The following is a 23119-nucleotide window of genomic DNA, read 5'->3' as shown; positions in this document are numbered from 1 at the left end:
CGGCCATCAGTGCACGCTTCCACCAGGCACACACACCACCAGCCATCAGTGCACGCTTTCACCAGGCACACACACCACCGGCCATCATTGCACGCTTCCACCAGGCACACACACCACCAACCGTCAGTGCACACTCCCACTGGGCGCACACACCACCAGCCGTCTGTGCACGCTTCCACCGGGCACACACACCACCAGCCATCTGTGCACGCTTCCACCGGGCACACACACCACCAGCCGTCTGTGCACGCTTCCACCGGGCACACACACCACCAGCCGTCAGTGCACGCTTCCACCTGGCACACACACCACCAGCCGTCAGTGCACGCTTCCACCAGGCAGACATACCACCAGCCGCCAGTGCATGCTTCCACCGGGTGCACACACCACCAGCTGTCAGTGCACGCTTCCACCCGGCACACACACCACCAGGCGTCAGTGCACGCTTCCACCAGGCACACACACCACCAGGCGTCAGTGCAGCCTTCCACCAGGCACACACACCATCAGCCGTCAGTGCACCCTTCCACCAGACACACACAAAACCAGCCGTCAGTGCACGCTTCCACCAGGCACACACACCACCAGCCATCAGTGCACGCTTCCACCAGGCACACACCCCACCAGCCGTCAGTGCACTCTTCCGCCAGGCACACACACCACCAGCTGTCAGTGCACGCTTCTACCAGGCACACACACCACCAGCTGTCAGTGCACGCTTCTACCAGGCACACACACCACCAGCTGTCAGTGCACGCTTCTACCAGGCACACACACCACCAGCTGTCAGTGCACGCTTCTACCAGGCACACACACCACAAGCTGTCAGTGCACGCTTTCACCAGGCACACACACCACCGGCCATCAGTGCACGCTTCCACCAGGCACACACACCACCAACCGTCAGTGCGCACTCCCACCGGGCACACACACCACCAGCCGTCTGTGCACGCTTCCACCGGGCACACACACCACCAGCTGTCAGTGCACGCTTTCACCAGGCACACACACCACCAGCCGTCAGTGCACACTTTCACCAGGCACAAACACCACCAGCTGTCAGTGCAGCAGGCAGGCTCTTCTCCGAGTTTCTTGGTAAATATGTGTTCAATGCCTGGGAGGGAGTGGGTCGAGTTTCCTTAACTCCATCGCTGCTAGAGAGTTTCCCCTGCTGTGCTGGACAGCAATAAAAATGGGTGTGGTCATGACAAGCTCAGCTCGTCATAAGCACACGAGCACTGTGCTGCATGACGAGCTGAGCTCGCCATGAGCATGGAAGGGGTTAAACCATGCTGAGTATGCATGTGCAGTGCTTGAACTCCTGTGTGAGTGAGTCATTTGCAAAGTTTGGCGCATGCGCACAGCTAGGCAGCCCCAACACCCCCTGGAATGACTGCTTCCGAAACCAGAATGGAAACAACATTCAGATCAATGAAAACAAGTTCATTTGATGCAAAGAACTGTTAACAAAAACCATGTCCAGCTATTGTAGATCTGGCACTTAAACAAAACAGCAACACAAAACAAACCAGCATTGGCATAGCCAATAGGTTTCGCTTTTTGGACCCTATAAGCATTTAATTATGCAGCAGAATATCTTCCACCGGGCACACACACCACCAGCCGTCTGTGCACGCTTCCACCGGGCACACACACCACCAGCCGTCAGTGCACGCTTCCACCTGGCACACACACCACCAGCCGTCAGTGCACGCTTCCACCAGGCAGACATACCACCAGCCGCCAGTGCATGCTTCCACCGGGTGCACACACCACCAGCTGTCAGTGCACGCTTCCACCCGGCACACACACCACCAGCCGTCAGTGCACGCTTCCACCAGGCACACACACCACCAGGCGTCAGTGCAGCCTTCCACCAGGCACACACACCATCAGCCGTCAGTGCACCCTTCCACCAGGCACACACACTACCAGCCGTCACACGCTTTCACCGGGGACACACACACCACCAGCGGTCAGGGCACGCTTCCACCAGGCGCACACACCACTAGCCATCAGTGCACGCTTCCACCAGGCACACACACCACCAGCCATCAGTGCACGCTTCCACCAGGCACACACCCCACCAGCCGTCAGTGCACTCTTCCGCCAGGCACACACACCACCAGCTGTCAGTGCACGCTTCTACCAGGCACACACACCACCAGCTGTCAGTGCACGCTTCTACCAGGCACACACACCACCAGCTGTCAGTGCACGCTTTCACCAGGCACACACACCACCGGCCATCAGTGCACGCTTCCACCAGGCACACACACCACCAGCCGTCAGTGCGCACTCCCACCGGGCACACACACCACCAGCCGTCTGTGCACGCTTCCACCGGGCACACACACCACCAGCTGTCAGTGCACGCTTTCACCAGGCACACACACCACCAGCCGTCAGTGCACACTTTCACCAGGCACAAACACCACCAGCTGTCAGTGCAGCAGGCAGGCTCTTCTCCGAGTTTCTTGGTAAATATGTGTTCAATGCCTGGGAGGGAGTGGGTCGAGTTTCCTTAACTCCATCGCTGCTAGAGAGTTTCCCCTGCTGTGCTGGACAGCAATAAAAACGGGTGTGGTCATGACAAGCTCAGCTCGTCATAAGCACACGAGCACTGTGCTGCATGACGAGCTGAGCTCGCCATGAGCATGGAAGGGGTTAAACCATGCTGAGTATGCATGTGCAGTGCTTTAACTCCTGTGTGAGTGAGTCATTTGCAAAGTTTGGCGCATGCGCACAGCTAGGCAGCCCCAACACCCCCTGGAATGACTGCTTCCGAAACCAGAATGGAAACAACATTCAGATCAATGAAAACAAGTTCATTTGATGCAAAGAACTGTTAACAAAAACCATGTCCAGCTATTGTAGATCTGGCACTTAAACAAAACAGCAACACAAAACAAACCAGCATTGGCATAGCCAATAGGTTTCGCTTTTTGGACCCTATAAGCATTTAATTATGCAGCAGAATATCTTCCACCGGGCACACACACCACCAGCCGTCTGTGCACGCTTCCACCGGGCACACACACCACCAGCCGTCAGTGCACGCTTCCACCTGGCACACACACCACCAGCCGTCAGTGCACGCTTCCACCCGGCACACACACCACCAGCCGTCAGTGCACGCTTCCCCCAGGCACACACACCACCAGGCGTCAGTGCAGCCTTCCACCAGGCACACACACCATCAGCCGTCAGTGCACCCTTCCACCAGACACACACAAAACCAGCCGTCAGTGCACGCTTACACCAGGCACACACACTACCAGCCGTCACACGCTTTCACCGGGGACACACACACCACCAGCGGTCAGTGCACGCTTCCACCAGGCGCACACACCACTAGCCATCAGTGCACGCTTCCACCAGGCACACACACCACCAGCCATCAGTGCACGCTTCCACCAGGCACACACCCCACCAGCCGTCAGTGCACTCTTCCGCCAGGCACACACACCACCAGCTGTCAGTGCACGCTTCTACCAGGCACACACACCACCAGCTGTCAGTGCACGCTTCTACCAGGCACACACACCACCAGCTGTCAGTGCACGCTTTCACCAGGCACACACACCACCGGCCATCAGTGCACGCTTCCACCAGGCTCACACACCACCAGCCGTCAGTGCGCACTCCCACCGGGCACACACACCACCAGCCGTCTGCACGCTTCCACCGGGCACACACACCACCAGCTGTCAGTGCACGCTTTCACCAGGCACACACACCACCAGCCGTCAGTGCACACTTTCACCAGGCACAAACACCACCAGCTGTCAGTGCAGCAGGCAGGCTCTTCTCCGAGTTTCTTGGTAAATATGTGTTCAATGCCTGGGAGGGAGTGGGTCGAGTTTCCTTAACTCCATCGCTGCTAGAGAGTTTCCCCTGCTGTGCTGGACAGCAATAAAAACGGGTGTGGTCATGACAAGCTCAGCTCGTCATAAGCACACGAGCACTGTGCTGCATGACGAGCTGAGCTCGCCATGAGCATGGAAGGGGTTAAACCATGCTGAGTATGCATGTGCAGTGCTTTAACTCCTGTGTGAGTGAGTCATTTGCAAAGTTTGGCGCATGCGCACAGCTAGGCAGCCCCAACACCCCCTGGAATGACTGCTTCCGAAACCAGAATGGAAACAACATTCAGATCAATGAAAACAAGTTCATTTGATGCAAAGAACTGTTAACAAAAACCATGTCCAGCTATTGTAGATCTGGCACTTAAACAAAACAGCAACACAAAACAAACCAGCATTGGCATAGCCAATAGGTTTCGCTTTTTGGACCCTATAAGCATTTAATTATGCAGCAGAATATCCTTGGTGCAACAACACCAACTGTTGCATGGCTAAACACGTATAAGGTCCCAAATGCGAGACCTATTGGCTATGCCAATGCTTGTTCTGTGTGCTGTGAAGGTTTCACCATGTACCCAAGAATTTTTAATTTGTTAGACCATTATCAAATTAAAATAAATACATGCTTGTTTGACCCCCATATCATCTTTTTGCTATATTGTCAGAGTTGTTTTGAATCGATTTTAGTTTCCATCTGGACATCCAGTTTTGTATTTTGGGAAGGCAGTCCCTAAGTAATGAATGGGAGGTATTGTTTATTATCCTTATATAAATCTGCGTAACTTTCGTGCAATACTATTAAAAAAGGTCTAGTTTTGTCAGAAATTCTCTTAGAGGTTCAGGTTGGTTTGGCGAGATTATTGGTGTATTTGTTCAAGTTGATAACTGGAAGGTGTGGTTGTGGCAACCACTTTCTCCGAGTTGGTTTTGGCTGAAGGGAAATTTAAGGTCAAAGTATCAATATGTAGTTTTGTTAAGCTAAGTGCATTTGGGGTATCTGATCTAGATCCTTATTTTCTTAGTTTAAGGATCTTTTTTTTTTATTGCAGAAATTAACCAGTTCAGTATGTTTTGTCTTGTCTGTGGACAGTGGTTGCGGAAGTTTCAGTAAATTGCATGGTATTGTACAAGTCTATACATACCTAAATGGTATTCTAGTTTGGTTTTTATCTGCTCTATAGTGATCGCACTTTTGTATTTATGCTATCAGGTTTAATTCTATTGATCTTTCATTAATTTTATTTTAAGGAATTAGAATGGGGTGGGTGCGTTTTCCACTTAATCTTTAATTTCTTCTATTCATGTAGATTTCTAAAGCGCATGGCTACCCAGAAGGGCCTCCCAGGGCAAAAACATGTTTTAGTTTCATTGCCCAAAGCGTACATGTTAGCTGAAAAGAGCAATCTTCAAAAGTTTTCGGAATCTTAATTCCGACTTGATCTTTCTTATTTCCAATGGAAGAATGTTCCAGAGTTTGAGAACAAGGAAAGCAAATGAGCATTCTCCACCCCTAGTAGGATATTAACAATCTCTGTATAGCCAAGGCCCCTCTTTGTACATTGCTCGATGAGAAAGACAGAGTGACTTGAACTGAATTCTTTTTAGCACCGGAAGCCAATGCAAGGCCGTCAGGGCCGCTTTGGCCGCCTGATGTTTAGGGATTTTTATTTAATTTGGGCTGCAGCAGTTTGTGTTACCTGGAGTCTTTTTATGACAGATTTGGGACTCCCTCCCTCCCCCCCCCCCCCCCAGATATAAGGAGTTGCCATAATCAAGTCATGATAATCCTAGACCTTGCACAGCCACTCTACATGAGGGTTCCTGCAGCCACTTTAACAGTTTTCGCAGTGTCCTGAGTAGGCCGAACAGTTTGATGCCGATTTCTTGGCCTGAAACTCTATAGGGAGTTTTCTGTCGATCCAAAAGCCCAGGCTCCTGACCTCTTCTGTAGGTGTGGGCTGGGTGCAGACAAAAATCCGGCCAGCTCACCTCCATCCAACGGGCAGGATTGTTACTGATCACCAGCACTTCTGTCTTTTCTCCATTTAATTTTAAACTGCTCGCAGACTTCCATTCTATTACATGCTTTAAGTAGTTACTGATTTGGTTGGATGTCTTTTCTGTGTGGGGATAGAAGGGGATGATGATTTGTGTATCATCTGCGTAAATACAATAAAAAAAATAAGCCTTCACAATCTCTGCTAAATGGGAGAACATACAAGAACATGGGGCTTAGTGACGAACCTTAAGGAACCCCATATTTTAGGAAGTAGATTATGGACAATGTAGATTCTTCACACACTTAAAAAATACTATTTTCAAGTAGCAGTGATGCCAGCCTTTGAACCAAGACGGGAAAGGAGACTGTATCAAAGGCTGCGCTCAGATCTGGTGAATTAAAGCTGCTGAGCTGCCTTGATCTAGGAGAGCTCTCAGTTCTTCCGTAGCTGCAAACAAAGCTGTTTCTGTGCTTCTTCCTGGTCTAAAGCCAGTCTGCGAAGGATGTCAAATACTATTTGTCTCAAGACATAATGAGAGATTCATGTTTACAATCTTCTCCAAGACTTTTTCTAGGCTTTGGAAAGAGGGAGATTGGTCTGTAGTTTTTGCACTGTAGAGGGACAGCACAGGGGGCTTTTTCAACAAAAGGATAAACAATTGGCATGTGTCCATGCTGGCGGAAGGGACTGTTGTGAATGGTTAAACATATTGACTTGTCTTTTTGTGTTTAGACTAGGCAGGAAGCATCCCCAGACAAATATGCTCTGTGTTAGAAATGGAAACTTTTTACTCTAGAAACCCCGATATGAGGAAAGTAGCAGAAAGGAAGTTGAGTAATGAGATGCAGAGTCAATGTCAGTCAGCTTATTCATTTACCCCCCCCCCCCCTTTTTTTATGTCTCCTGGCGATTACCGCGCGAAAGCGCGGTCTCGCCAGAGACCTATAGTCACCGGCTCAGCTTCCCAGGAGACAAGAGATGGCCACACGCATAAATGGGATCGGAGCGGGCCGCGCGCGCGTGTGCACATATTCTGTCTCCTGCGAAGCTCTAACACACACAGCCACACCTCCCCCTGCTTACGCATGCGCACACACACACGAGCGCACACACAGACACACACGAGCGCACATACATGCACGCACACATACAGAGATACCCCGCCGCCGCACACATACACACACACACACACACGCACACACACACGCACACACACACACACACACACACACAAGCGCACCGAGACCCGGCCCCCTCTCTCCCCTACAGGGCCTCGGAAAGGAAACGGCTGCAGAGGAAAATAGGGTGAGAAATCAACTGAGGACAGTCCCTGGCCTAGATTTACATGCCGTTGTGTCCTTGTTAGAGCTCTTCACGGCCCGTCCCACACCATTAACAGTTTAGGCTGTAAATACGTACACCTTTTTTCCAGGCTGCAAGAAGCGCCTGGGTAGCGCACATTTGATTTCACTAGCAGTGATGACTCAGTTCACTCCATTTTACCGAGGGCGTCACTGCGCAGAAGACAGACACAACCTGGATAGTTTTCATTCGGTTTGATTGGGTTTTGAACAAAGACACATTTTGAACTTGCTAATATACTCTGTAACAAGGCTTTCTCATTGATGGAGGCACAGCGCCTTATTGCTGACCTAGTGCACGCTGCACTGCAAGCGAATACCCTAGACTCGGCGCAGACCCCAACTACATTATCATTAGAAACGTCACAGTAGGACTGTTAATGGTGATGTGTCCATATAGCGCTTGCTGTCACAATCGCGCAGCTCCTCGGCGCTGCTGTAAATATTAAAGGTTTATGGCACTCAAATGCACATGTTTCGTACAACAACCCGTAAAGATGAAATGCTGAGTAGGACCTGCTGGGATTCAGCTAGTGAATCCGCCCTCTGAGCAGTTGTGCTAGCCAGCATGGCCAAAGAAAGCAAATATAAACAGCTCCATAAACTTACATTTCCTGACTGTACAGTGCTTCCGTTTGTTGATGCGTAGAGCCACAAAGTGGGCCCAGTAAAGGCTGGACCAGTCAGCTCCGCGGAGCTGAAGGTGGGGTGACCCCGAAGTGGTCAGTATGAGAGGGAGATTAAGCAGGCGATGGCCGGCTCTCTCCCTGAGGAACTGAGCTGGCCCTGCAGGGAGCTGGACACAGAAGCAGCTTCTCCAGGATAGAGAACAGGGAGCTCCCTAGGGGTGCAGACTGGGGAAACAATAGCCCTGCCCAGGTAAGTGGCAGTGCGGTTCAGGTTAGGTGGTGAATGATTGTTTTTGTTTATTGTGTCTGTCTTTTGCCTGTATATGTGCACGTGGACATTTACCGCAGAGGTCAGCCACCAGGCTCCTACTCTGTCCACTTTTCTGTTTCCAGCCGCACTATAGGCTGCATTGGGTCTGCTGCTCAGTCTCCGTGGTTGCACCATATAAGGAGGCATAACTAAATATATTAAGCAGTCATACCCAGCCTAGGGGCCAACTCTGTTGTCAATCATGACTGATTAACCGAAAAACAGTCATATTTATAAAGTGAGAGTGTGCGAGGCAAGCGAAGAGTGACGGGTAGATTCCCAGAAAGGAAACCAGAGCCCAGCCCCTCTCCCTAGCATCTAAACATGTATAATGTTGGGCTCAAAAGAACACACATCTAGATGTAGACCGTCTTGCAGTAAAATATGCACTTCTCTTACACTTACCCTCAGGGCGTCAATGTGATCTTTATTTTGTGTCCACACTAGGCTACAGGAAGCATCACTTTGTGATAACAAGCATTGGCAGTGCCGCTAGGTCTGGCTTATAACTGAAAGTGCCTCTTCAGTCACTTATGAGTTTTGGCACTCAATATTTTAACATTCATGCACCCTGTCATGCATATTTACACTGATTCATCCTTGCACTGACTCATTCTTGCATTTGTCCACTTACCCACAATAATTGAGACAAAGCATATGGAAGATAAACATCAAAATAAAAGTAGAAAAAAACATGTTCGCTATATTGGAGTTAAAAAAATCAATGTTGCGACATGCACAATACCATATTAAAAATTGCTACTGAGTAAATATCGTACTGGCCGGCCATCTTCACATGCTAAATTGTGTAGTTTGTCACTGCTGTACTGCTCCAAGATGGCCAACATTATGCTTCTAAACATGGTACACATCTTGGATCAGGAAAGCAATGATACACTCTGGATAACACCATTCCAAGATGGCCACATTTTAGAAATAGGGGATGCACAAGATGCAGCACACTTCAAATGAAGTGAGTGGCAAGCGAACATCGCATTAGGACTTTCTGGGGAGCTGCAGAATGGTCGAAAAAGGAAGAAGGAAATAAATGAAAGGTGAACTCTAAAAGGAATAAAATTTAAACTAAAGTACTGGGAGCCCAGGAACTGAAGCATATTTTCAAGATGATTTGTACATGCTATCGGGCAACATGCTTTTACGCACAGGTCAGCAGAGCCAATGGCAGAATTCTGCTAACACATTGCCCAAGCAGTATGCTGTCATGGAGAGGCACAGAATATGAATTACTCTTCAACAGTCAAAAGAACGCAGTTTTTTTTCAGTGTTACAAGGCCAAGTAAACAACTGCACATTTATTGACTTTAATCTGTATTACACAACTCCCCAATAAATACGGCCATCGTACTTCCTTTGTTGTAATTTTGTATAATAAGCAGATGGAACCTATGTTATCTGACGTGACGTTTCCCAATGAAGCAATCAGGCATATACAATTTATCATAGGCTCATCACCGTAATCAATTCAGGGCTATGACATTGAGCACAAACTTTTCTACAAGGTAACCATCAAGTAAAAAGTCATAAAATTAGAAGTATGCACAATTTAGTTCAGGACATTATAAACATACACAAAATTACACTTGACAGAAAATATATAGCCCCTCCTTACAGGGTTAACAAAGATTATCAAAGTACAAACTTCTACGCACAGGACATATAAGAGGAAATCGGAGGCGGGAACCAAAACCCAGGCATACCACAGTAATCTTTGAGGATCCACATAATGCAATACCCATCTACAGCACAGTGCAATAACAATCTATAATTAAAGGCCTATTGATTTTAACATATGATTTTCATCATCAAAATACTTTCTTTAGGTCAAATGACCATAAATATGATTTTCAGAATAGATGTGTGAGGTCTTCTGCATTTGGCATACATTTTCATACTCCTTTTCTAATTTGTTCCTGGTTTAGTCCTTCTGCTTCAGCTAACATTTCCCTTTGCTTATTAATTTGGTTTCTATTGTAGCTCTTGTATTTGCGCTGGTATCATATTCTTAACTGATTCTTCAAGTGCTCTCATGTGCACCACCACATCACTCAGGGACACCACCAAATCACTCAGGGACACCACCAAGTCACTCAGGGACACCACCAAGTCACTCAGGGACACCACCACGTCACTCTGGGACACCACCACGTCACTCTGGGACACCACCACGTCACTCTGGGACACCACCGCGTCACTCTGGGACACCACCACGTCACTCTGGGACACCACCACGTCACTCTGGGACACCACCACGTCACTCTGGGACACCACCACGTCACTCTGGGACACCACCACGTCACTCGGGGACACCACCACGTCACTCGGGGACACCACCACATCACTCGGGGACACCACCACATCACTCGGGGACACCACCACATCACTCGGGGACACCACCACATCACTCGGGGACACCACCACATCACTCGGGGACACCACCACATCACCCGGGGACACCACCACATCACAAACCGGTCCCCGGAAGCTTGTCTCCTTTCTGGTGAAGAATTGGCTTGGTAGTTTGGTCTGCCCTGTTCCCATGATGCACTGGGCCAGGGACAGACTAATTTGCATATAGCCAGGTTCTGAGCTGGGATGGGGCAGTGAGCTAAATAACGGTGATGGATCAAGCCCTGATCTTTGGACTGGGTAAGAGTGGTCTGCTTAATTCAGACACTCTGTTCATCACCACCCCCTTTTCTGCGAGACCAAAAAGGTCACCAGAGGCCCCCAGCGGAGCACAAAGTCTTCATAGTTTTTCTGGAATATGTCCGCCAGGCGCTCCATGGATATGATCTTCCATAGTCGGGCATGCCACAACGAAATTGCCGGGCCTCTGTCTTCTTCCATGCAGCTGCTAAAGTGAGTTTGGCTGCCCCCAGGCACGTCCACATAATCGCTTTGTCAGCCTTAGTTTGCCTGGTCAGGAGGTGATCTCGAAAGCCAAGGAGAGCAAAGTCAATGGAAGTCAGAATCGGGTAGCCCAATATGTCTTTGATATGAGATGGAATCTTGTCCCAAAAAGGGCGAATCTTAAGGCAGTCTCACCATATATGCCTAAAGTCCCCCTGGAGCCCACATCCCCGCCAACAAAGATCTGAGGTATCTGGAAAGATGCGTCGAAGGATAGAAGGGTATAGGTACCAATCATATAGGGGTTTATATTGGGCTTCTCGGAGAGCCAGTGACCTATTATGCTTGGAGATATCCCTCCAAATATGAGACCATTCCCCATCTGTAATGTCCCTCCCAAGACTTGCTCCCAAAAGGTCATATAACGTGCCGGTAGGGAGTATGCAGTGCAGAGCAACATATCGTAGATAGCCGAATTGGCACCCTTCATAGAACCCGCCCTAAGGGCCACAAACTTTTCCATTTCCGTAAGCTCCCTAGTAGCCGCCTCTCGGATGGGAGGTGTCAAGACCCAATGTTTGAGCTGAAAGTAGTGGTACTGTTCACTCTGCAGAAGCGCGAATTCCTTCCTACATTCGGCATACGTTAAGACCTCCCCATAGCGGAACAGATCAGCTATTTTGAGGCAATCCCCCCTCCTCCAGCAATCAAAGGGCCCCTCATTTAACGCCGGAGGGAAATCTGGTTTAAAATGAATGGGCGTGTACGGGAAAGGGAAAGAAGTCCACCCCGCCCTCTTGGTAACCTTGTCCCAAGTACCAGAGTCGTACTTGTGGGAGTGCTAAGGTATGCATTGGGAGGACGATCCTTTCTGGCTTTCCACCACACATCCCATATATACCGCTCCACAACGGCACGGTCCATGTGGAGCCCATACTTATCGGATTCCCTGGCTGACCACTCAGTTGCTACCCGCAGCTGAGCCGCATAATAATATGAGGTGAAATCAGGTAGGGCTAAACCCCCTTTAACAAGTGGATGTCGGAGTATATGATGGAGTAGGCGCGCCCTCTCCCCTTGCCAAATGAATTTGGTGATCAAAGTGCGGAGGATCGGCAACATAGTACCCTCCAATTCAATAGGCAGCGCCTGAAATAAGTATAAAAATGTAGGTAATATAGTCATTTTTATTGCATTAATTCGCCCCAGCCAAGAAATGTAGAGGCGACCAACGTTTACAGTCTTGCTGGAGTTGGGACAGTAGAGGTGGGTAATTCATTTTATATAGATCGCTCAGTTTAGCCGTGAGGCGCACTCCCAAATAGAGTAAAAAGTGCTTAGCCCATTGGAAAGGCGTCAGGACTTTCAAGCGAAGCACCTCAGCAGGGGAGAGGGTAAGATTAAGTATAAAGGATTTTGTGTAATTTATCTTGAAGCCAGCTACTTGCTCAAAGCTTCGTAGTTCTCTTTGCACCACCTGCAACGATTGCGCCAGATCTACAAGCGAAAGGAGGATGTCATCGGCGAACAAGGAGGCTTTATGTTCAACCCCGCCAAAAGGGATGCCCTGGATCTCATCGTTGGCTGGAAACCTAAACGCCAGGGGCTCGATACTTAGGGCAAACAAAAGGGGTGAGAGGGGACACCCCTGACGGGTGTCTCTGCTCGGAGCAAAGGGGGAGGAGGAACAGCCGTTCACCGTCATGCGAGAGGTGGGATGGTGATAGTTGGCCTTCACCATGTTAATAAAAGTGTTCCCGAACCGAATTTCCGCATGGTTAAAAAAAGGAAGGCCCAGTCCCCCCGATTGATGGCCTTTTCCACGTCGAGTCCCACTAACACTGCGGGGATCCGAAACCTCGTAGCCGCCTTGATCAGATGGACTGTACGCCTGATGTTATCATGTGTTTGCCTGCCTTTTATAAAGCCCGACTCGTCGGGGTGGATTAACGCCGGCATCAGAGTTTCCAAATGCGCTGCTAAAACTGCGGAATAAAGCTTGCCGTCCAGATTGAGAAGTGCAATGGGTCTATAGGAGCTGCAGAGTTGCAGATCCTTACCAGGTTTGGGGATCACAGTAATCACAGCTTCCGCCATCGATCTAGAGACCTGCTCATCGGAGGCAATGGCCTGAAATAGAGCCGTAAGGTGAGGAATGAGCTCTGTCGAAAAACATCTGTAAAAATGAGCCGTAACGCCATCAGGACCCGGGGCTTTATGCAATATGAGTCTCGAGATAGCCTCCCCAACCTCCTCCTGTGTGATTGGGGAATCTAACTCTGCAGCCGACGCCCTCAATAACTGCGGAAGGTCAAGGTTATCTAAAAATTATTGTTGCTGCGCCGTGTCCGGAGTGCTGCCCTGATAAAGCTTACTATAGAACTCCCCAAAGATGTTTGCTTTAGCGGTGTCGGAGTGTGTGAGGTGTCCCTGACGGTCTAAAATCCCCACAATGAAATCCCTTTCCCTTTGTACCCTACGCTGGCGTGCTAAATGCGAGCCCACCTTATTGCCCTGTGTGAAAGATGACTGACGAATTTTTAGCAGGTTGAACTCCGCCCAATTAGAATATATAGATCTTAATTTGCCCCTGAGAGCAGTAAGTTGTCTCTGAAGAACACAGGTTGGGTTGGCTTTGTGAGCTTGCTCTGCGACCTCCAATTCTTTCTCCAGAGCCTCCCTTTCCCTCGTCCTTTGTTTGTTTAAGTTCGAATGAAGTTGAATACAATTCCCCCGAATCACGGCTTTAAAGGCATCCCTGGTGTTCTGGGGGGTTGTGTCCTGCGGATCATTATGTATAAAAAAGTCAGCAATTGCTGCTCTTAGGTCCTCTCTGGCCACTGGATCTCGGGTCAGAGCTAGCGGGAAGTACCACCGAGGAGTTCTTGGAGAGGTCCCAGTCCAGTGGAGGCCCAGAGTAATCAAGCTATGGTCTGACACTGATCTCGGGAAAATCTGAGCAGCCTGGAGAGCCCCCAACAAGGATTGACTGACAAAAAAATCATCAATTCTGGAATACGTCCTATGGACATGGGAGAAATGTGTATAGTCTTTGGTAGTGGGATGAAGGAAACGCCAGGCATCAAGCAGCCCCAGATCAGTGTTTTCTGTCGTGCTCTACTTGAGAAACTATTAGTGGCAGCCCTATTGGAGCCCGAACTATCCAGAGACCCCTGCCATGTGAGATTAAAATCCCCCAAAAGCACAATGGGACCTTCGGCAAAACCCCCTATTTGGTCAAGAGCATGTGAAAGGAAGGCAGATTGCCCAGAGTTTGGCGCGTATAATGAGACAAAGGTGCAGAGCTTGCCCCTCCAGCGGCCCTTGACTAACAGCAGCCTCCCCTCCTTGTTGGATTTGAGAGACTCGAGTTGGAAGTTCGCTGAGACATGGAAAAGCAAGGCCACCCCATTGTGTTTCATGGCGGGAGAGGAGGTATAAATCATCGGGTAGCTCCTGTGATGCAACCTAGAAACTTCTTCCCTCTTAAGATGAGTTTCTTGCAATGCTACCACTTCAAATTCGTGATCATTCAAATACTTCCAATTTTTTGGGCGTTTCTGTGGGGAGTTCAATCCCTTAACATTCCAAGAAGCAATTTTAACCATCAGAAAAGAGCAACCCCTCCCCCGGCATTACGTTTTTGGTTGTTTTTTAGTTTTTTAAAAAGCAAATGACGTGAACAGCAGCTGTGCACATTCTGCTCATTGACATTGTTCCTGTGATCCTGCAATAGGATTTTTTCCCTATACAGGAAATTACACAACAGGGCTTAATTGTGGGCATTTCACATAATGAGCATAACCCAAAATGCCGGAAATCATGCAAAATTGTGCCTCTGTGGCATAGATTTCACCTAGTTATAATCCTGGTAAGATCACTTATGTGGTAGTTGCTGTTGCTGAAGAATTGTGTGTAAGTGTCTGGTTATAGGTTTGAATCAACATTACAAAGCTCAAGGGCTAATTTGACCATTACAGAGAATTACGTGTAGCATATAGGTCATGGATTTCCATTTAAGCTATCTCAGTGGGTTAAAGCTTTTTCTTTAACTGTAACCTGTCGGTAAAAGGCTTTGATCTAGTTAGTTATTCGACCGCTGCAAGTAGCTGCATAGCACCTGCATCCTTACGTTATTCTAAGGTTGATGAATGATTTCCATTGGAAAATTAGCACTTTCATTTAGTGCCCCAAAATAGTTTGTATTGTGTGCCGTACAAACTGGTTTATTAGTGTAAAGTACTTATAGATAAACCTGACATGAAAGGCAAAACATTTTCAAATCTGAGTTTTTTGTCAGTTTATGAATTGTTAATTGAGTGGGTCTTTGTTTCACATCATAAGCGAGATGCGTGGTTGCAGCAGAGCCCTTTTTGCCTCCCAGCTGCTTTGGGCTAGGAATAGAGTTACTAATTGACTATGAAGGAAGGGAATAGCAGACAGCCATTCTGCAATAACAAAATAAAAGCTCACTGCCTGCAGACCACAGATCTTCACAGTAAAAGAGACATTAAATGTATCTTCTCTGTACACGTCCTTGTGTAGGCACACTGCATTGCCTGGCCCTGAACCAAATTCCAGGTCTAGAATAGCTGCCGAGCCTATAATACAGCTAGCTCCCACTTTGTATCAGCACTGGTTAGAGCCATCTGCCATGTCTTGTGACCTTTCTTTGTATTTTATTTTATGCCTTTCAGCATTTGTTATATCAGACAATCACTAGGCAGTATAGTCTCCAACCCCTACCCCCCTTTGAATTTATTATTTGTTGGCCTGCTTAAAAAAGGTGTGTTTGTGTTGTTTTCAAGATTATTTGTAAGGTATTTTTGTTGCATATATCAGTGATAGATGTCTTCATTAAAGTGCAGAGCTAAATGTGAGTTAATATAAGTATTCCAATGGGGAACTAACAGGGCGACCAGACCCACCAACAATGCCGCTGGCCATAAATAGTGACCCTTAAAAGCATGTACACTTACATGCTTTTAAGGGTCTAGAACTAGAGGTTGACTGGTACTCTAAACACTTACAGTGTTTGAGTACCAGCCAACCTCTAGTTCAAAGTCTCCAGTGAGTTGCTAAGGGCCTACCTGTTACTCACCTGATACCAGAAGTATCTTCGGGAAGTGTATCCCAGACCATTAGGTCATAGAGAGGGCCTGAAGGGCCTGAAATCATTGAAGGAGACTGAACTAGTCATTCAAAGACCTTTTGAGTCCTAACCAGCCAAACCATCCGCAAGGCTGCACACTAACACATAAATACACACTATCTCATGACTGCTGGGTGGTGGGTTAGGTAGGTTACTGCATCAAGACCTCCTGTCCCAACTCTCAGTCCAGCAGAGTTGCATAGGGATTTGCTGTGTTGCAGGCTTCACTCTATTAGTCACACTTCATGTGTGAACACTGGTTAGGAAAGAATAATGTAAGGGGGACACTATCAGTGAAAGTACATGAAGTGGTCAAAATTGTAGTCTTAATGGATGTGGGCTCTATTTTAGCAGTGAAAATGTTCATGAGTAGCCCTATTTAATTTCAGTGATCAGAAGTAGGTCTCATCATAAAAGTGGGTGGAGATTCCTGCGCTAGATGATTCACAAGATAATGTCCACTACAAAGCACCAGTAATACGTCCCTGTCTGTGGTCTTAACATTGTCCAATATAGCATGTTATATTTGTACAGTGAAAATTGTATTCCTTAACTAGGTTGCTAGGAACAGTGGCTGTAATCACAGCAGATGGAAGAATGATTGTGGTAAGATATATTTGGCCAAATTTCATATGTACAATGGCAAATTTAAAGGTCTTATTGACTTCTTGTCAGCGCTTTTTATATACATGACATTGGTACATTGTAAATACTTACTAGCAATTTACTCATACGTGAAAATTGTACTCCTCCATCGTTCTTGTTTTGAGCAACTGCTAGCTCAAATTGCTTGGATGTGTTGGATATTGATTTCAAATGCCTCTTTTCTTTTTCTCTTCTTTTTTTTCTTTGTTATCTGTTATACATTATTGGGAGAATCTTCGTCTTCTCCCGGAACATCTGAAATTAAAAGCCTGAAGAATTCGTTTATAAACTCTGTAGTTGGTGCTAATTTTGATGTGGATAGTAGGTACTCCACCAGAGTTTACTTCTTATGTAACACCGATTGATGAAAACTGCACTGTTAACAGCAATAATACCTCTATTTTGTACTGTTCATCTAGTTAAAAAATATTTTCCTTCAGCCTACTTAAAACTGCATTTAATTTTATTCTTACACAAACATAATTTCTTCCTTTGGACCATACCAGCTTTTTCACAGAGTATTACATTTTTGTTTTAATCTGTTGATTTTATTATAAGAGTTCCAGATTGATATCCATTGACGAATGGAGAAGATTTATAAGGTGAACTTGAATAAATCCCCATGGGTGGTAATTCTTGTTTTCCTAGCTCAGGGGATTTCTAATCATGTGTGTAATCGATTTATATTATGCTTGGTTGTTAGCACGAAATGTATTTCTAAGGTTGTGGAAATGAAGTAGTTGCCTGATTTGCAAAATTTGAATTCACTATTTGGTGGTATTAACAGAACAAACTTTACCAAGTTAAAAGAAAGCTACTGTAAGGTGAAGAAATGAGGGTAGCAGGCAGGAATAACCGGACTGAAAAGTATGGCACAGTAGAATACTTTAAATCCTCAGCATAATTGTGCAGTGCTACCTGAAGGAAATAATGGCATTTCCTAAAAATATCGAATTCCCACTATCACCTGAATATTGTCCCTTCCCTCGTGGAGAGAACAAAAACTCCTTACTATCCATGTGACAAACTAATGGTGACATTCCAGGATGAACTCAATGAGTGAATGAAGTAAAGAGGCCTTTTCTGACCAAGAGGCTGCAAATGCCAGATCAAAGACTGCATCACACTTGAGAGAGGTAGAAGGTAAAAGACTTATTGATGCATGACATTATGAGAGACATGGACACAGAATGCTTCCCAAATGCATATCCCTGCTTACCCATTGCAATCTCACACGGCTTCAAAAGTCAAAATGCTAAACGATAAAAATCCGAAACTGAATTCGAAAAATAGAGTATAATTAAATAAATGACACAAATATGATAAAAACCCAATAAGGGGAACCAGAGATATACATTTTGAAAGTTTTAAGTAAAAATGGCTCCAAGAGGAGCAACGCTTTAATGGTAGTCAACGGTCACTGTAGATCAGGACCATGGTGCAATTTGAGGCTGATCGCAATGGAACATGGGGTGGATACTCCACCCACGTTTATCTTGGTCAAAGAATTTACACTCCTTTAAGTGCCAATCCACCACAGGAGAGTACTTCTAAACCCCCAAGACCTCAGAAGGCACTTAAAGATTCACAGAGTGCCAGGCAGAGGCCAACAGCAGAGACCAGTCTGTGTCCCTGGTCAGCTGGGTACTTCTAGGAAAAGGCCTCTTGAGCTGTTCCTATTGCTTCAACAGTAGGTCATCCTTATGACACTTGGAGTCCACTTATTTGTTTGGGGTACAGGAGGGGGCAGTTCCAGTCCTTGGGTGCTCCTCTTTGGTCAGACAGCTGGTCCAGTCCTCTTCAGATCCTCTGTAGGTCCAGGAAGTGTTGTGCAGTGGGTGTTTGGAGGTTTCCCATTAATGCCCGTCACTAGCTAGCTGGTGGAAATGACTCCTGAGCATTTGCTAACCAATGAAGTAAAATTTCCCTGGGCCAATCCTACCCACACTCAGCATCTTCAAGATGGCGAAGAGTCTTTGGCCACACTACACTTGGTCTCTGGGGGTGTATGAGCGGAGTGTAATGTGGTAATCCTAGTGTCTTCCCACATCTGACACTAAAATACAGTTTGAGGCAGCCATTGTAAACGCAATTAACCAGGAGTCTGGTTGTTCAGCAGCCAGACAGTAGACCACAAGAATGGTCTTCGCATCCTGTTCTCTCCCAGTGCTATTTGCAAACCCAACAGACCTGTCAAACGGGATTTGACACTCCTGTGGGTTTCACAGTGTTGTATCAAAAAGGAGGCCAAAAGCCTTCACCCTGCTTATTCAGGGGAGTTCGAATGAGTAGTCTCTGCCCATTTAGGTCAGCCTGTTATGCCCTCCTGGGAGGTATTTCACAGCTAACAACACATATTCAAGGCTAATTACTGTCTGGGGCCTGGCAGAGGCCGGTAAATGGTAACTTTCTAAATGTTACTTCTCCTTAATATTTATTTAGTTCCAACTTCATAATTGAATTGTATTTTTAATAATTATTGAAATAGTTGCTTATTTTTTTAGCTGGTCCCTTTCCTGAGATACAGTATTAGCATTTTAATTTGTATGGTTTTCTACCCAGGACAGCTAAGCATGCCACAGTGAAAATAGCTTTTGCGTGCTAGTCACTGCAAGAACATGTTAACATTACATTTCTACATTTCCTGCTTTTAAATACCATGCATCCTGTCTTCTGGGCTACAAGGCCTACATAGAGGTGTTTTATTAACCTGTTGACTGCGGCACGAATTCTGCAGCGGTGTGGGCAAATAATGAGTGGGCGGGTTTCAGACGGCCCCTGGCTGTTCTCTACACACGCCCACTGTGATTTGTGGCCGTCCGACGCATGGAAAGGGTTCATATTTAAAGGGAGTTGTGTTTTACCTTTAAGAACCAGTTTATTTTGACAGGTCACAGTGCGTTGTGCCACTGTAGTGGATGGCACAATAGATGCTGCAGTTCACGCTCTTGGTACCCTAACCCTAACTGTGGCAAAGAGACAGATAAGTGTTACACCCTATGTATCATACTGTTCTCATATATCCCAACACTTCGATTTTGCTAAGTACTCACAGGTCTTAATGATTTTAACGATCATGGGCATGATAAAACTGCTGACCTAGCAGTGATTTCTACACTTTCTCAAATTTCCCCCTTGTTCATACAGATCTCCAGTCACCTTTCCATTGCCAACAACGACCTCAATGTACATGATCACTCCATAATACTCTGTATGACATTGCTTTTTCATTTCAGAGGAATCCACTGTTTGGCTGCCAGTGTCACGTTTGTTATAAGCTGCCATTTGACTTTAGACAGCTGCTGGATCCCCATTTTAAATCTAGGTTTATTGCCTACTGGGTCAGGATACAAAGCCCACAATGCCCTTTATGTGATTTAAAAATTCCTTCCTAAAAATCTATAGAATTAGGCAGGAACACCACGCCTATACATCATTTCCATCTTGGCAACACTATCATCAGCATTTTCCTTCTGCATTTCTAAACAAACTCCTTGTTTTAATTGGGGAAATCTGCCACAAGAGTATGTTTGTGCAAAAGAAACAATTGATGAGCGGAATGCTGGCCAATGCAAAAATTCACCCCCAGTCACAAGGATCTGGGTTTAATCCATCATTCTTTTTCCCACCACACCACCCAAGTTTGGACCCAGCCATATGCAAATCAGTCTTGACCCTGTTCCTCATGGGAACAGTCCAGCCCGAACTGCCAAGCAAGGTCCTCCCTGGACCGGAAACAAGCATCCTAAGACCGGTTTAAGGGCATCACCCTTCATCAGCCAGGCTTGCTTGAATCCAGTGGTGTAGTGAACAAGGGACCCACGTCTGGGCATACCCTTCCCACTTAGGGTGACATATACAAAAGAAACAATTGATGGACGGAATGCAGGACAATACAAACATTCACCCCAGTCACAAGGATCTGGGTTTAATGCATTATTCTTTTGCTCACCACACCACTCCAGTTTGGAGTCAGCCATATGTAAATCAGTCTTGACCTTGTTCTTCATGGGAACAGTTCAGCCCACACTGACAAGCCAGGTCCTCCCTGGACCAGAAAAAAGCATCCTGGACCAGTTTCAGAGCATCATCCTTCATCAGCCAGGATAGCTTGAATCCACTGGTGTAGGGAGCACGGGACACACGTCTGGGCATACCCTTCCCACTTAGGGCGACATATGCAAAAGAAACAAGAATATGTTTGTGCATTTGCTCTCACAAGAAGGTGATATCCTCTCAAAATTCCTGCCACTTTCAGAGAGGAATGTTAATTTAGACTATGTGGACCGCTTTTCATACAAGGTAAAAAAAATAACCTGAATCTGTAAGTGTTGGGCATGTATGTGTGTGTATATATATGTGTGTATACACATACATAAACACATATTTTTTAGACCTGGGTGTAAAAAATTTCACTCTGCCTCGTAGTGGAATTTATTTTCGGTTGGCGTGCTCGAGCTGGGTTTTTGCAGGCCAGCATCCTCGTGTAGATTTTCTACTCGCTTGCTGTTCGTACACGATTTCGAGCAGAAGCACACACAGCGCAAACTTGGAGCAAACGGGCGCATTGAGCAGCTCCCCACGTTCACTGAGATTTTGGGCCACAGAGTTTCACGTGGCAAAAATATATATCACTTCACCTCGTGATACATCCTACTGCTTGCGGAACAAAGACGAGTGCAGACCTCCAATGGTGGAATTTTTTATTTTTATTTTCAGTCTTCTCCCATAACGCGTTTCAGCCGTGATCACATGACGGCGCCCAACATGACGTCCCGCTATTTAAAGTGCCAGTGCAAAATACATTCATGAAAATAGAAAAAATACTTGGATCACTCCAGTAGTCCCCGCTTAAATGCTTTTTAGATCAAATTAAATGACAGCTCGTGATACATCCTACTGCTTGCGGAACAAAGATGAGTGCATTTCTCCAATGGTGCAATTATTTTTTTATTTTCAGTCTTCTGTCATGACGCGTTTTGACCGTGCAAGGGACCTTGATCACATGACGGTGCCCAACATGACTTCCCGCTATTTAAAGTGCCAGTGCAAAATCCATTCATGAAAATAGACAAAATACTTGGATCACTCCAGTAGTCCCCGCTTAAATGCTTTTAGATCAAATTAAACGACAGCTTAACATATATTACACTTGTAACATATAATATGTTCAAAGTTCTAAAAATATAAATATTATTTATAAACATATAGTCCAATGCTGTCAAACATCTTAAAATCAAAGCTATCAAGGCTTTTATTGTAGCATTGGTAGCAAAAAGCTTTTCCTAGGTGCTATATAAAGATCCATAATGGCTGCCAGCTTATTCTCTTGTGTCAATGCTGTTTTTTTACGCAGTTGGAAGTAGTGCATATGTTCTAACTCTTTTCAAGAGAATTCCTTTTTAGGTCTCGCTACCGATGCAGCGCATGCGCTGCTCGCGTAGCGAGACTTATTGTCGCCGTGTAGCTCGCGAAGTCAAGACAGGAGAGGTGCACGAGCTTACCAATGCCATTGCAGTCAATGGCTGTGACCGCGCACTTTAGGAGACACGCGCTGTGAACGCGCGTGCTTTAGGAGACACGCGGTGTGAACGCACGCGTCTCTTCTCGCGCTCTCCCACACTTTTACTTTCACAGCACGCTGTCACAGCCATTGTCTGAAATGGCTTTTGTAAGCTGGTCAGCAATGCGTTCCCGGACTCCGATAGCACCCCCTGACCCTGCCCCCACTACTCGGAGGCAGAACTTGCTGGCGTCGCTGGTGCGGCACGAGCGCAAACAGACAACCTGGGCTCACGCCGATGAACTGCGCTTCTACGCCAAGCATGTGAGCACGGGACTGGGCCCGACGGATTGAAGCTGCAGGCAAGTCTTTATTTGTTCCCCTGTGAAATGGATCCAAAAAAAGGTGGAACACTTTGGCTGGGAATGTCCTCATTCTGTTTTCTATTCAAAAGAAAAACGTCAGGACATGTTCGTTTCTCGGGAGCGCTGCCAATGTCCAGGCGGCCTGCTCCCCCCCCTCCTTGAACTTGTAAACTCCAGGGATGGTTACTGTGTGGGGGACACGGGTCGTGACGTCACTGCAGCCACGGCCTGGTTCATATACTCGGTGCCCCCCTCATGTGCTTTCAAGGGTGCAACCCTGCTCGGGGTATTGATTCCAATGTCCAGGTGGCCTGCCCCCCACCCCACACCTTGGAAACTCCAGTGGTGATGGGGACACGGGGTGTGGTTTCTTGACTGAAGGATACAAGTTCACTGTCCACCGTCTCTCCATGCACA

The 23119-nt window shown here is 46.8% G+C and overlaps 1 protein-coding gene across 1 annotated transcript in view; it reads left to right on the top strand.

The window, feature by feature from the left end:
- The window catches only part of LSM8 (LSM8 homolog, U6 small nuclear RNA associated), a 92980-nt gene that overhangs the window by 10473 nt on the left and 59388 nt on the right, over positions 1-23119 (top strand). The window contains exon 2 of the mRNA XM_078655542.1: positions 16755-16795. Within this exon, the coding sequence (XP_078511668.1) occupies positions 16755-16795 (41 nt within the window). The remainder of the gene's footprint in view (positions 1-16754; positions 16796-23119) is intronic.

This window comes from Lissotriton helveticus, chromosome 1_1, assembly GCF_964261635.1.
Source record: "Lissotriton helveticus chromosome 1_1, aLisHel1.1, whole genome shotgun sequence".
Taxonomy (NCBI): Eukaryota; Metazoa; Chordata; class Amphibia; order Caudata; family Salamandridae; genus Lissotriton; species Lissotriton helveticus.
Note: the sequence above shows the minus strand (reverse complement) of the source record. Positions and strands in the feature narration are given on the sequence as shown.